The sequence below is a fragment of the Solea solea genome, chromosome 19 (assembly GCF_958295425.1).
Source record: "Solea solea chromosome 19, fSolSol10.1, whole genome shotgun sequence".
Lineage (NCBI taxonomy): Eukaryota > Metazoa > Chordata > Actinopteri > Pleuronectiformes > Soleidae > Solea > Solea solea.
The window spans coordinates 12,189,738-12,203,779 of NC_081152.1; the positions used below are offsets into that span (position 1 = coordinate 12,189,738).

The 14,042-nt window shown below is 41.5% G+C and overlaps 2 protein-coding genes across 2 annotated transcripts; one reads left to right on the forward strand and one right to left on the reverse strand.

Annotated features, from left to right (window-relative positions):
* Positions 1–269: 269 nt before the first annotated feature.
* nup155 (nucleoporin 155) lies at positions 270–12,157 on the forward strand. Its single transcript, XM_058617792.1, has 34 exons — positions 270–416; positions 563–729; positions 1,792–1,929; positions 2,056–2,152; positions 2,321–2,391; positions 2,473–2,565; positions 2,903–3,166; positions 3,250–3,323; positions 3,440–3,531; positions 3,630–3,727; positions 3,809–3,976; positions 4,080–4,180; positions 4,334–4,504; positions 4,615–4,725; positions 4,874–4,968; positions 5,062–5,147; positions 5,321–5,462; positions 5,585–5,651; positions 5,739–5,854; positions 6,091–6,194; positions 6,352–6,485; positions 6,658–6,849; positions 7,029–7,167; positions 7,274–7,409; positions 7,497–7,650; positions 7,748–7,852; positions 8,050–8,204; positions 8,292–8,421; positions 8,510–8,623; positions 8,714–8,834; positions 8,920–9,030; positions 9,425–9,561; positions 9,665–9,771; positions 10,868–12,157. The coding sequence occupies exons 2-34, from the start codon at positions 588–590 to the stop codon at positions 11,004–11,006; spliced, it is 4,104 nt and encodes a 1,367-aa protein (XP_058473775.1). The 5' UTR covers positions 270–416; positions 563–587; the 3' UTR covers positions 11,007–12,157.
* A 509-nt stretch (positions 12,158–12,666) lies between these two features.
* On the reverse strand, positions 12,667–13,800 carry LOC131446555 (rhodopsin). Its single transcript, XM_058617853.1, has one exon. It carries the CDS (start codon positions 13,798–13,800, stop codon positions 12,667–12,669), a length of 1,134 nt encoding a protein of 377 aa, XP_058473836.1.
* Between the last annotated feature and the right edge of the window lie 242 nt (positions 13,801–14,042).

Here is a 14,042-nt window from a genome sequence, read left to right on the forward strand (position 1 = left end):
AGATTGTGTAAATGGGTTAAAAGTGACTGAAAAACAACAACAAACCTAAACAGAACAAAAACAATAGGCAATATTACAATTGTGTCAGCCTTAGAGTCTTAAAACAAAGAAATAAGGGATTTATAAACATACATAAAGAAAAACAGAAAAAAAAAACACAACTAAAAAGCATGTAAAGAATGTATTTGACTTTGACCACTGGGTGGCAGCAGCATCTCGTCCAGTGGTCACAAACATTATGCCAGACGAAGAAGAAAATGAATCACCGGAAATACACCGCCGTTGGTCGTACATGAGGTTGGCGGGCTGTAGGTTTTAAGTGTCGGATGTCTTTTCTTTAAATTACATTGCTACTGAGCTGGTTAAGAAAACGTCACTACGCAGTGCAGTGTCACGCGGATTTACTTTTCATTCGGGTAAATCACAAACGTGACTTTAAGCCACTTTTATTCGCACTCAACTAGCATCTAGCTTGTGGCTAAACAATGTAGGTTGTGATGCTAGCAGCAAGTTAACTCAGCGGTAACTAACGTCTCCTGGCCTCTCACCTCTTCGTCAACAGATACGGTCACAGTAGTTGCCCAGCCATGCCGTCCAGCGCTGGACCCAGCAGCCCCGCCGCTGCGCTCGCTGAGGCGCTGGATAACTCTGCCCGGCTGATAGACAAACACCTGCAGGAGGACCGCTGCTTTCCTGAGCTGTCGGAGCTGCTCGGTGTTCCCTCACACAGTAAGTTACATGAAAGAAGGTTAAGAGGGAAACGGTTAACATTGGCTACCAGGTTGAATTGATCAAATGTTGCAGTAGGTTTTGACTGGCCATGGTCAGGTTATGTGAATCCAGATTATGCAAATCCTGTATTACTTAAGCATAAAAAGAAAATGACTGTAAATCATATATGAGCTATAGTATGAAGATAAGTAGAAATTCAGTCTACACTCACTGAAAGGCTGGGTGAAGTTTTAAAGCAGTACACATACATAATAATCGTGACAATATTTCAGATGACTAAAGATTAAGTGAAAGAAACCACTTAGTTGTAGTTTTGAAGTTCTTTATGGACATAATACAACTTCTTACATATCTGAGGCAAAACATTTAGCAATTCGGTGTCTCAATGAGTGTTTGGTCAGTGCCTTAACATCAATATTTATTGAACCTTTGTTGTATTTACATTGACAAGAATCACATCTGGATTACATGTTATTGAGCTTTAACTCACTGACTACTTTATTAGGTACATGGACAGTTGTGTATGAATGGGATTGATAGATAATGTGAGAGGAAATGCATTGCAGAGTACACTACAGCAGCCTTGTGGTGTCATCATGACCACGACATTGCTATATAATCAAAGAACATTTAGTTAAGTGTTAGGAAGGGCACCCAGTGAGGTCTTCTGCAGCCATAGGTGATTTACTTCACCTTTCGACATGTGCGTTTAGAGATGACCCTCTGCATGTATCTTGTTTGTAATTAATGGTTATTTGAATAAATTACTGTTGTCTTTTTATAATCATTTTAAAGCAGTCTGAACCCTGGCATCAACAAGGAATTTTCACCTTGAATCTAAAAATCTAATGATACAGTTAAAAATCCTTGAGGTGCAAACAGCAATCGTATTGCTCTACAGTATTCCCAGGCAATGCTATACCCTCCATACAAAGATAGACGACATATAAAACATTTCTGTAGATAAAAACCATAGAATTCTGTGATATGACACATTATCAAATCTGTCTGGAGATCGTACGCCGTCATTCTTGTTTTTTTTCCTGATGTTATTCCTAGATATGCCGTCCCTCTCTGGAGTGTCGGACATGGACTACCCCCTCCAAGGACCAGGTTTACTGAGTGTGCCAAACCTCCCGGAGCTTAGTGCAGTCCGCCGAGTCCCTCTGCCACCTGAGCTGGTGGAGCAGTTCAGCCGTATCCTTTCTGGTCATTTGGAACAATTCTTATGCAGTATTTCACTTTCGTCCATAGGTTTTAATCTGACAAATATGTAAAGTTGATTCTTTCTGTTCTTAGTTGGCTTACTTAACTGTTTCTTAGATATGCAATGTAACTGCATGATGGGAGTTTTCCCCGAGATCTGTCGAGCCTGGCTTACGATTGACAATGACATTTTCATGTGGAATTATGAAGATGGGTGAGTATTGTATGATCGGGTGATCTGTCTGTAGCTGCACATAGTTAATTTGATGCGTTGTCCTGTGTACCAAGACTTTACTTTAACGGCTATTTTACTTAACAATTGAACTTCCATGAGGACAAAATAGGGTTGAGGAAAGTTATTTATTTGTCTGTTGTGTTACAGAGGAGACGTGGCCTATTTTGATGGCCTTATTGAAACCATTCTTGCAGTGGGACTAGTAAAACCAAAACAAGGTATGCGTAGCTGCTTGGAGTCATCATTTCATTTACCTTTTTAATTTTAGTAATGTTTATGATTTGTGTTGTCTTTCCCAGGTATTTTACAACCACACATTCACTACCTCTTAGTACTGGCCACCTCTGTGGATGTAGTGATCCTCGGGTTGAGCTTCCCCAAGAGCCAGGCTGGTGAGTCACCTTCACATTGCATTTTAGATGTTCCTTTTAGTTTTTAAATTTTTCTTGATGCTGCACAAAGTTGTCTTGTATTTGAATTAACTGACATTTTAGCCTTAAGAAAGGTTAAGCCTCTTTTGTTGAGTCCTCTGTGGAATTATGTGATAAGATTATCATATGACTATGCAAAACTACTGCAGTTTTTATCTTGTGTCTGTAAGAAAAGTATGTTGACAGTTACTTGGTCTGAGATTTACAAACAAGTGGCTGCTATTCATTACCCGGGCAAATAAGCAAATATACACTATTAATACCCTCCTCTGTCTGTATTTGTGTCTCTTTGTTGTAGGACTGAACGACAGCATGTCTGGTGGGATGCAGCTGCTACCAGACCCCCTCTTCTCAATTCCCACAGACAACACCTATATCCTCTCCATCACCTCCACAGACCTCGGTCGCATCTTTATGGCAGGAAAGGACGGGTGCCTCTATGAGATAGCTTACCAGGCAGAGGCTGGCTGGCTGAGTCAGCGCTGCAGAAAAATCAACCACTCCAAAAGCTCCCTGTCCTTCCTCGTCCCCTCTGTCCTCCAGTTCTCCTTTTCTGAAGATGGTAAAGAAAGTGACATATTTCCATGTGGAGGTCTGTGATATAATTAAATCCTGGGTTAACTTTTTGTTGCACTTCCTCCATAGACCCCATTGTGCAGATTGCCATCGACAACTCCCGCAACACACTATTCACACGGTCCGAGAAGGGTGTCCTGCAGGTGCAGCATTTACTGGATTATTCTCAGCTGTTCACATATGAAGCTGTTTATCATAAACCGGGAAACTGGTGATTTTTTGAACTGGGCTCCAATAATTAACTCTTTGGCTCATTCAGGTGTATGACCTGGGTGCTGATGGGCAGGGCATGAGTCGGGTGGGAACCTTGTCTCAAAGCTCCATTGTTGCGGCTGCTGGAAACATAGCCAGGTATTTCTGGGTTTGTCATAGCTACAATGTTTCTTTTGCATCTATTATTTATACTGCTTATGCATAAGTTGGATTTCTCAAACTCCTTTCTTTTGCAGGACAATTGACCGTTCTGTCTTCAAACCCATGGTCCAAATCTCTGTGATTGATAGATCAGAGTCCTCGGACTGTCACCTTCTTGCAGTTACTCATGCAGGTATGGATTTCTGAACAGTAGTGGAAGTAAAAGTTAAGATTTCGCATAGGTTACCGGTGAAATATGTTTATGTTTCTGTAGGTGTGCGTCTCTACTTCAGCACCACACCTTTTGCCCTTCCACACCAGAGGCACATAGCAGTTCGACCCAGTCTGCTAGCTTTGGTTCATGTTCGTCTGCCACCGGGGTTTTCTGCATCTTCTACTCTACAAAAACCTGCAAAGGTCCATAAGGCACTTCATAGCAAAGGTCCGTAATATCTTGGTTTACTATTTTTTAAGTTATATGTTCTCTCATCTCACTGGTGTACAGGACCAGAGAATATAATTTTGTCTTGGTTTAAATCTTGTAGGAGTTCTGCTAATGGCTGCATCCGAGTCAGAGGACAGTGACATTCTGTGGTGCATCAATCATGACTCTTTTCCCTTCAAGAAGCCATTGATGGAGACACAGGTTGGTACATTGAATGGTTTATACACTTGTGTATTTTCTTTTCAGAAATGATGTTGCTGACTTAAAAAACACTCTAATGTTAGTATTGATAGCATTATATCTCTTCAAGTAATTGATATAATTTTCTCATTTAATTTTACTCTCCTATTGCAGATGATGTCTAACATTGATGGGCACTCCTGGGCTCTTTGTGCTCTGAATGAAGAAAGGCCATTCAAGATTTGCACTCCTCTTAATATGGAACAGATTCCCATCACTGATACACCAGTGGTGGTACAGCAGCACAATAATCCTGCTCAGAAGTTTGTCCTTCTCTCTGCAAAGGTTAGAAATGCTGTCATGAATCATTGTGTTGTGTACATGGTGCTCCATCTTGTTCAATGTCATGAAACTTAATGTTGTTTTATTGGGTGCCCACCATTTGTTTTGTGTAGGGGAGTCATATCTTTCAAAAACTGCGGCCTGTAGATCAGCTCCGTCATCTTCTGGTGAGCTGCTCTGGAGGAGAAAGTGAAGAGATTGAACGCTTCTTTAAGCTGCACAGGGTAAAAAGCAAGATCGTCATAATTTTATAATCGACTCATCATGTTTGTAAGCCTTAAATCTATTCATGGAAGATTCATGGTCTGCCTTTCAGTCTACATGTGTCCCTTAAAAGACACAAATACCTACTTGAGTTTCTGTCCTGTGCAGGAGGAGCAGGCTTGTGCCACAGCACTGATCCTGGCGTGTTCCAGGGCAGCTTGTGACAGAGAGGTTTCACAGTGGGCCACCAGAGGATTCTTCAGGTCACATAACACTTTCTCTACTCATACATATTTACATTTGCTCACACTTAACAAACTAAAAGCAGATTTTTTTTTTGTTGTTGCCATAATTAGATATGGAGGAGAAGCACAGATGAGATTCCCTGCAGCAATGACAGCTCCCAGTAATGTTGGACCGGTGATGAGCTCTCCTGCACCTGGTGAGCAAATACAGTCCACTGGGCCAGAAAAGGATTGTATAAATTCTAAAAAGGATTATACACACATTGCAACTCTTGATTTACCTGATAAACTGGGTACAATGGCATTCAAAAATATGATATTTGTAGCATTTGTACAGTATTTGTTTGTTAATTTGTTACTTTCCACTCAGGCATCATTCCCCCAGCTCTGGCCACACCTTTCACACCAATGCATTCTGTGTCGACTCCTATCACATCCATGTCAGCTGGCCCAGAGGTGATTTTCTCGGGGAAACACAATGGCATCAGCATCTACTTTGCTCGCATTCTTGGGTAAGTGTGTTTTGGGCAAAAGCCTGAAACGTGAGCTTTTCCTGAGTCAGGAGTGTGCGATCGTGTAATAATGATTTCTGTACTGACGAACATGTATTTTACTGCTCCTGCTGACTTCACAGAAACATTTGGGATGGGAGCCTTGCTTCTGAGAAAACCATAAACAAAGGAACTCAGACTGTCACTATTGTAAGTCGTGTAATTATAGTATTGTTTTGTTGTTGTAATAATACTAGTAGTAGTTAGTAAACACACAGTTACTTTTTGTCTCCACAGTTGGAAAGCAGTGTTGCATCATTTGATCTGGAGTCAGTCCTTCTGGAGCTCTCTGGACTGAGGGAGTTTCTTGATAAAAACTCTCAGTTTAGTCCGTCCTCTCTTGGGGCTGCAAGGTAAGAACTCCGGGTTTCCTTGCTTTCTATGTAAAACGCTCCAGTGTGTTGAATTTCAGATATATTTGCCTAGTTCTCCAAATAGCATGTGGCTCTCCACAAATGTGTTGTTATAGTTGAACAAACATCACTGACTCACATTGTGTAGCTCAAATGAAAAACATTTTATCCAATTTCTCAATGAAATTGAAATTTTGTTTCCCCAACATGTTGAAATAACATCTGTTCCCTGTTAGTTTTACCTCCCCTGCCAACCTGCAGCAAAGGCTGCTGGGATTCATGCGTCCAGATGGAGCCAACTCTCAGCAGGTCCAGCAGGAGCTCCAGAGGAAATATCACAGTGAGTTATGAGTGCAGGTTTCCACATTTTCATGAATATCCTTTTTATTATTTTTGTATATATACAGAAAGTAGATATTTGTTCTGAAAGTGTAGGAAAACTGGGTCAGGCTTTACTTACTTTGTTCTAATTCCGGTGTTTCCACCTCTGTATCCAGCAAATGCACAGGTCTATGAGAAAGCATCACTGCAGGGCATCCAGCAGTTGGTGCATCGCTCCTATCAGACTCTGGCGCTCTGGAAACTTCTCTGTGATCATCAGTTCAGCCTCATTATGTCTGAACTGCCAAAGGTAAATGTATGCACAAAAGCTGTCCCTGTGTAACAAACAGATGCTCATTCATCTGCACAGCAGTGTTCACCCTCATGCTGCACTGCCTTTTTTTTGTACATGATGTGAGCTTGTCATTGTTCTTGCTTATCTTCACTCCACTCGGCTCACAATGTTTTCCCTGTTTTGTAAGGAGTTTCAAGAACAGATGAAGGGAGCGAGCTTCAAGGATATCGTGATTCGGGGTAAAGAGCTGTCTGGAGCGCTCATCACGGCGCTCATTAATGTCTACATCAAAGACAATGCTCCCGTGGATGCAATCAGCAATCACCTGAGAGACATTTGTCCCCTGCTGTACAGCAGTGACGACAGCATTTGCTCTAAGGTACATACTGTGTACACTCAGATGTTGTGTTTTGTCAGATTGGTTTAAATATTCTTCAACCCCTTGACAGTGAGGGAACTGTCAAATTAGATGTTATGGATAGTTCACAGTCCAGGTCCTTAAAAGTATTGATTCACCCTCATTCATTGTCTGACGGTTACTTTTTTCCCTTCAATCAGGCTAATGAGTTGCTGCAGAGCTCTAAGCAGGTCCAGAGTAAGGCAGATAAAGAGAAAACACTGAGAGAGTCTCTACGTCTCTATCAGCAGATCAGTCAGCACACTGACCTGCCACTCGTCTGCTCACAGTACAGACAAGGTAGGGATACAAAAGAACTCTTCCTGCTTGTGCAGTTGATTTGTTTAGTGATGCAGTAATTGTTTTGTCAGTGCCTCTATATTAACTGTATTAAACTGTCTCTCAGTGCGTTTCTATGAGGGAGTCCTTGAGCTGTGCCTCACAGCAGCAGACAAGAAGGATCCACAGAGATTGGGGCCCCACTTCTACAAGAATGGAGAGCCTGAAGAGGACAGGGTGGGACAACAGGCCTTCCAGGAAAGGTAACTGGAAAGAAAAACTAAACAAATCAGCATGACACAGTAGATTTCTTTTCGAGCTGATCTCACTGCCCGTCTGTTCTCCTTCAGACTTTACTGTTATAAGTGCATCACAGACACCATGCAGGAGCTGGTTAACCAGAGCAAAGCTGCCCCTCAGTCCCCCAGCGTCCCAAAGCAACCTGGTCCACCCGTCATGACTTCTGACCCCAACATGCTCAGTAATGAAGAAGCTACAGCCCATGTGAGTTAAGACGGGGGCAATTGACGCTTATTCCCTGCTACAGCACTGAGTGTGATCTGCATTTCTAATCAGTGAAAATCTGTCATTCCTTTTAAAGTTTGAGCAGATGCTCGGTCTTGCACAGAGGTCTCAGGACGAGCTATTCCACATTGCTCTGTACAACTGGCTGATTCAGGCTGACCTGTCTGACAAACTGTTAGAGGTACTTAGTAATACTGTTTCCCATATTGCATATTTTACTAAAAAATGGCAAGATTTTGTGACATTTTATTATATTTTACCTTGATTTTGTTGCACTTTCATCGATATCTCTGTCCCTGTGTACATCCAAAGGCTGGTAATGTCTTTGTGTCATTTCTTACAGTCTAATTATTATTTAATTTCCTGTCTGTTGTCCAGGTGAACTCTCCATACCTGGAAGAGCACCTAATGCACATGATAAAGCAGGACCAGAGTAAGGTGCACAACATGGACCTGTTGTGGCGCTACTATGAGAAGAGCCGTAACTTTGGCAAGGCAGCGCACGTCCTGGCCCTCCTCGCTGACATGCACAGGTTAGGAATACACACAGACAGGATAATAAGTTGTTTTTCGACTTTAATCTTCAGCAATCTTTAACCTTTTTGATTATTATCTGACAGCACGGAGATCTCTCTAAGGCAACGTTTGGAGTATCTCGCTCGAGCCATCCTGTCTGCAAAGAGTTCCTCCGGCATCTCGGCTCAGGCCTCGGATGGAGAGTTCCTTCACGAGCTGGAAGAAAAGATGGAGGTATGTGTGTGTGGTCACAATGAGGAAGATTATTTAGATGTTAAATAGTGGCATTGTCATCACTCAGTTTTTGTGTTCTGCCTTCTAGCTGGTGCGAATCCAAGTGCAGATTCAGGAGACCCTAATCAGACAGTCCTTCCATCATCCCTCAGTGAAAAATGTCATCTCTCAGTTGGATTCAGAGCTCATGGACATCACAAAGGTAACATCTAGCATCATGAAAGTTAGGAATTAAAGTTCAGAAAAATTAAGACATGTAGTGAAATGCAATTTTTTTTGTTTTCTTGTGCAGCTTTATGGGGAATTTGCCGACCATTTCAAATTGTCTGAGTGCAAGCTGGCCATCATTCACTGTGCTGGACACTCTGACCCTATCCTGGTGCAGTCTCTGTGGCAGGAAATCATGGAAAAAGGCAAGAGTAATGTCAATATGTACGTTTTCTCCACCACCGTGTGCATTAGGTGTTATTTAGAAATGTATTTAATTTTCTCTTTCAGAACTGGGAGACAGCGTGGCCATGACTCCAGCAGACAGGATGAGGTCGCTCAGTTTGAAACTGGTATCGCTGGGAAAGATTTATGCTGGAACGCCAAGATTTTTTCCTCTGGGTAAATGTTCTCACCGTTCCTGCAATTATGCTCCGTTTTCCGCTAGTATGAGTTTTCCAGCCTGCTGTTCACCACTTTAACAGTAATATAATTAGACTTCCCCTTTGCATCGTTTATGTAGTTATGTCCCTCTGGTACTTTTCATGCTGGCGCCTCAGGTGAATGCTTAATTATCCTCCCATTATAACATACCTGTTCAAACATGTCTCCTCTGTGGAGACTGATTCATTTTGTTTTACGTAATTGGTACATGGATACATACACACAGCAATGGCTGTTGCAGATCTTGTCAAATAAGACATTTGATAAATGTGTACTACCCTTTTTCAAATCGCATAAGAAATATGTGTGAGTGAGTTAGTTGTTCTAATTAATGAGACATTTGTGATTGTAGAGTTCCTGGTTAAGTTTCTGGAACAGGAAGTCTGTCACCTCAACTGGGACGTTGGATTTGTCGCCTGCACCATGCAGGAGATTGGAGTCCAGTTGCCACGTCTTCTGGAAGTCTATGACCAACTCTTCAAAACACGGGTAAATGCCTCAGATAAAATATTTAGTTTCACTGATGCAAGTTATGAGACAAATTGTCACTTTCTTTATCCAAAATCCTGCATTGTTGTGTTTTCACCTGTAGGATCCCTGCTGGCAGCGGCTGAAGAAACCTCTCCACCTGGTGGAGTGCATCCACGTGCTCCTCTCAGGATATGTGGACGATCCCAGTAGAGTACCAACCTATGACAGGTAATCATCGTCGTGTGCTGCTGCTGCTTGCCTGCAGTTAGCGCTGTCGTGCTGGCTTCGTTTATGCTCTTGTTCAAAGAATAATATCCATGTGATAATAAAACCCAGTCAAGTTGATATATTCCATAGTTACAGTTATGATCTTTTTTTTTTTATTGCAAATATATCATCTTTTTCTTTCCTCTCAGCTCAGTAAGGAATCGCTGTCTAGGGAAATACAAAGAGAAGAAGCTCTGCACTAAAATGACTTAATGTCAGAACAACTCCACTTGATTTGACTGTTGCAACCTCTTGGTAGCATCAGCAGATGCTTATATTGTAAGGACAAAGGATGTGCAAGAGTAGGTTTAACAATTAAATGCTGCTTGAGTCGTGCTATCTAGGGCTGCGACTAGAGCTGCAACTAACCATTATTTTCATAATCGATTAATCTGTCGATTATTTTCTCGATTAATCGTTTGGTCCATAAAATATCAGAAAACCTTAAAAAATGTTCATCAGTGTTCATCAAACCTGGAAATGATGATATTCTGAAATGTCTTTTTTTGTCCAAAATTTTTTTCACTTTTAATGATTTCTTTGTTATCCAGAGCAAAGAAATGAAGAAAATATTCACGTTTAAGAAACTTAAACAATCGGAAATCTTGTTTTAATCATGAAAAAAGCTTCAAATCGATTAACAAAATAGTTGTCGATTAATTTATTAATCGATTAGTTGTTTCAGGTCTAGCTGCAACTACAGATTATTTTCATTATTGATTACATAATCAATAGTTTGGATTATAAAATTCTGAAAAATGTTGATTGGTGTTTCAAATCAGAGCGTTGTTTTTTAATAGTAATAGCAAAACATATACAGTATGCACCTGAGATTTTATACACACTATACACAAAGGTTAGAAAGTGGGTTTGCATGTCATTGCAGTTTTTTTTTTTTTTTATGTAAATAAGTGAAAACTAGGTTGTAAAGGTTTCTTTAAGGTGGAGACCTTTCTTGAAAAAAATTAATACACTATAACCAGAGTAAATCCAACACTAAAGAGCCTAGTTTGTGTTAGTTACTTGGCTCTTAACTGGGTATGTTCACCTGTTTCAGACGCCGATTCACTAACGTGTGTCTCGACAACATCTGCGGGTACTTGGTGGAGCTGCAGTCCCTCAGCCCAAACTCTGCCCTCCAACAAACCATCGGCAACTTCAAGTCCCTGCAGGCGAAGCTGGAGAAACTCCACTGACATCACTAACGACTCTCTGGTATCATTCAAGACAAAAGGACAGGTGACCCTCGGGATCTCACGCCGTTGGCCTTAATGTGCAACACTCGATTTAAAAAAACAAAACAAAAACATGGGTTATCAGCACACGTAACATGATGTTTTCTCCTTCTCTTCAGTTGGATGTGTTAGAGCTTGTTAAGGTACAGTGGAAGCAGGAAAAGATGGAGCAGAATGACAAAAACACATTTTATAACTTATTTAATGCAATTTGTATTCGTACAACTCTGGAAAGGAAGATGCTGTGTTGCCGTTATTTGCATTGTGCGCGAATAGCGTCGTGTGGTATTACATGAAAACATTACCATTAATTCAGAATCTTACAGATTAGTTTTTGTTTCACTTAATGAAAATTAATTTGGAATATTTCAATATATTTGACATAGGCAAACATACTGGTATAAGTATTTTCAAATAATACTTTTTTCTTTGGCATAATACCCCCAAACAACTTCTGTTCTAAATGTCTGAATGTAATTATGTAAATAACGTGGCCATAATGTCGTCCGTTCTGCCAAAACATCACTCGCACACAAACATAATTTTCATGTGTATTATTTACGGTGAGCATTTTTGTCTGATGCATTGAACTGTGCTGTTGTGAGTGTGTGAGTGCTTTTGTATTGAATGTAGAACAAGTTTTTAAACACGGTGCAGTTTCTCGGCGCTACACTGGAAAAACTCTGGCCTGCGTTTGAGAGGGAGGAAAAAAAAGATAAAAAAAAATGTTTTTAAAAAAAGAAATAAAAGTTGTCATTGCTTTTGTGGATGAGGATGTATCGATAACACTATATAGCAACTACAACAACCTCTCATTCTTGGCTGTACGTTTGTTTCGTTTTTATAAATAATTTCAGCAGAAAGGAGGATTCGGGGTACCGAGTGTTGGTAATGTGACACTGCGGGGGGGGTCCAGTAATGAACTCAACTGCCGTCACTGTTTGCGTTTACATAATTATCTTTTAATCTGCAAACAGCACTCGGGTTTCTCACATTCATTAGCAACAATACAGTAATTGCTTGAGGGCCTTTTCTCCAATTAACTGTGCGCAGTACCCAACAATTATGTTTAATTTCTAGCCTCATGAAAAATAAAATAATTCCTGCTTTGACGATGGAGTAATTCCTCTTTTAATTTCACAGTGAGCTGCGTTTTATATCTTTTGTCGTTTTACGTCTTTGAGTTAGTCCTTCACACGTTATACTCACCTTATTGTCCTGACTAGAAAGATGGAGCAGCAGCAGCAGAAGAAGATATAATTTGAATTGTTTTTTCTTTTTATCATAATCACATAATTTGTGGTCATTATCTCTTACAATTTTCTGCCAAATTCAATAATTCACACAGTTCTTGAAATATATTTTACACATCTCTTTATAATAACAAATAATAACAACATTACAAAGTGCATCGTTATTGAGATTCAAAATACATTGAGATGTAAGTGAAAATGTTCAAGTATAAGAGTCTATTTCACGTCATTTAAACAGCTAATGTACAGCAAACATTTCTGATATTAGTTGACGGAGAATGTTTGAGTCGATATGAGAGACGGTCGTTAGAACTTTGTGCATCTCTTTAATATTTCTATAGTGAACAACAACGGTGCGATCTACCCGTTTACCTTTTACATGAGCAGGAAAGCTTTTTCACGCCGTACAGGAATATGTAGGGGATTATGCATGTGTAAGAGGCTGCTATGTAGCTGGCCACCTCCACCACTAGAGATGAGGTGTGGATGCTGTTGGTGATGCGTAGAAGCAGATGAGTGAGCCAGCAGACCAGGAACACGCTGGCAACAGCCACCACACTCTTAGCTGCTCTCACCTGAGAGCTTGAGCTTGCGCTGGCCTTAGCTGGCTCTCTGGTCCTGGAAACGTTTGGTTGAGCTCCAACTCCACTGCCTGCGTTTGCTTCCTTCTCAGCGGCAGGGCTGTGATCAGGCAGTCCACCATTAGGACCGGTGGAAGGAGGCACCCCTGTATAAACGCTCATGGGTGAAGAACAGTTGTCATCTCCAGAAGTGCCTTGTCCAGAATCAGAACTGACTGATCCTTTAAGATTAATGTTTTCAGGGTTCTTGACTTCCTCTTTAACAGCCTCCTTGGTGGCTTCAGAGTTATGACTCTGTATACGTCTCTGGTTTAGCAGCAGAGTGACGACAATTTGGCAGCTGGCGAATACAATCCCAGCAACAGGAAGAGCATTAGCCAGGGTCAAATAAATGATCTCGTATGTTTGCTTTGCAAGTTCATCAGGGAAGACTTCTATACAGTCCTCATGGCTCTCATTTCCTCCATCGATTTGAACGAAGAAAAAATGTGGGATGCTGAAAACCAAAGCCACCGACCAGCTCCCAGCCAGCAGGCAGCCCACCAGGCACAGGCTGTCCAGCTTCACCGGTGCCCCACCGCGCTTCAGCGACCCAACCAGCTTCTGGTGCCAGTAAGTGCTGATGAAGAAGGTCGTGAAGATGCTGCTGGTTTCAGAGAGGTCAGCGCAAAAACGGAACACGCCACAAAAGGTTTCCCCTAGGAACCACCGGCCGGCAAAATCGGCTATGGTGTCCGGAAGATCCACCAGGTAGTTGGTGATGAGGTTGGAGATGGCCAGGTTGATGAAAAGGACCTCGTTGGTGCGGATGCTGGAGATCTTCCCAGGCAAGGAGCGTATAGCCAGCCAGTTGTTTCCCAGGATCCCAGCGAGAAACATGATACCTCTGATGATGGACTCAATCAGCTCTTCTGCATCCATTGCTCCACAATATTAGATGGCAACTTTTATGTTTCATGAAAGATGTAATACAGCCTTACACTCTCTCCCCAGTTTATCACATGGAATACTCGAGCCCTCTGACATTTATAGAGGAGGGTAAGAAGCCTGACCCAATCAGTCGCATCTAATTTTGTTTTCCCTCGTGGATCCTCGTTCATGTGGTCCCACTGAGACGGAGGTCGGAAGATATCGACTTGGTCACAGAACAGCTGCACAAAGTG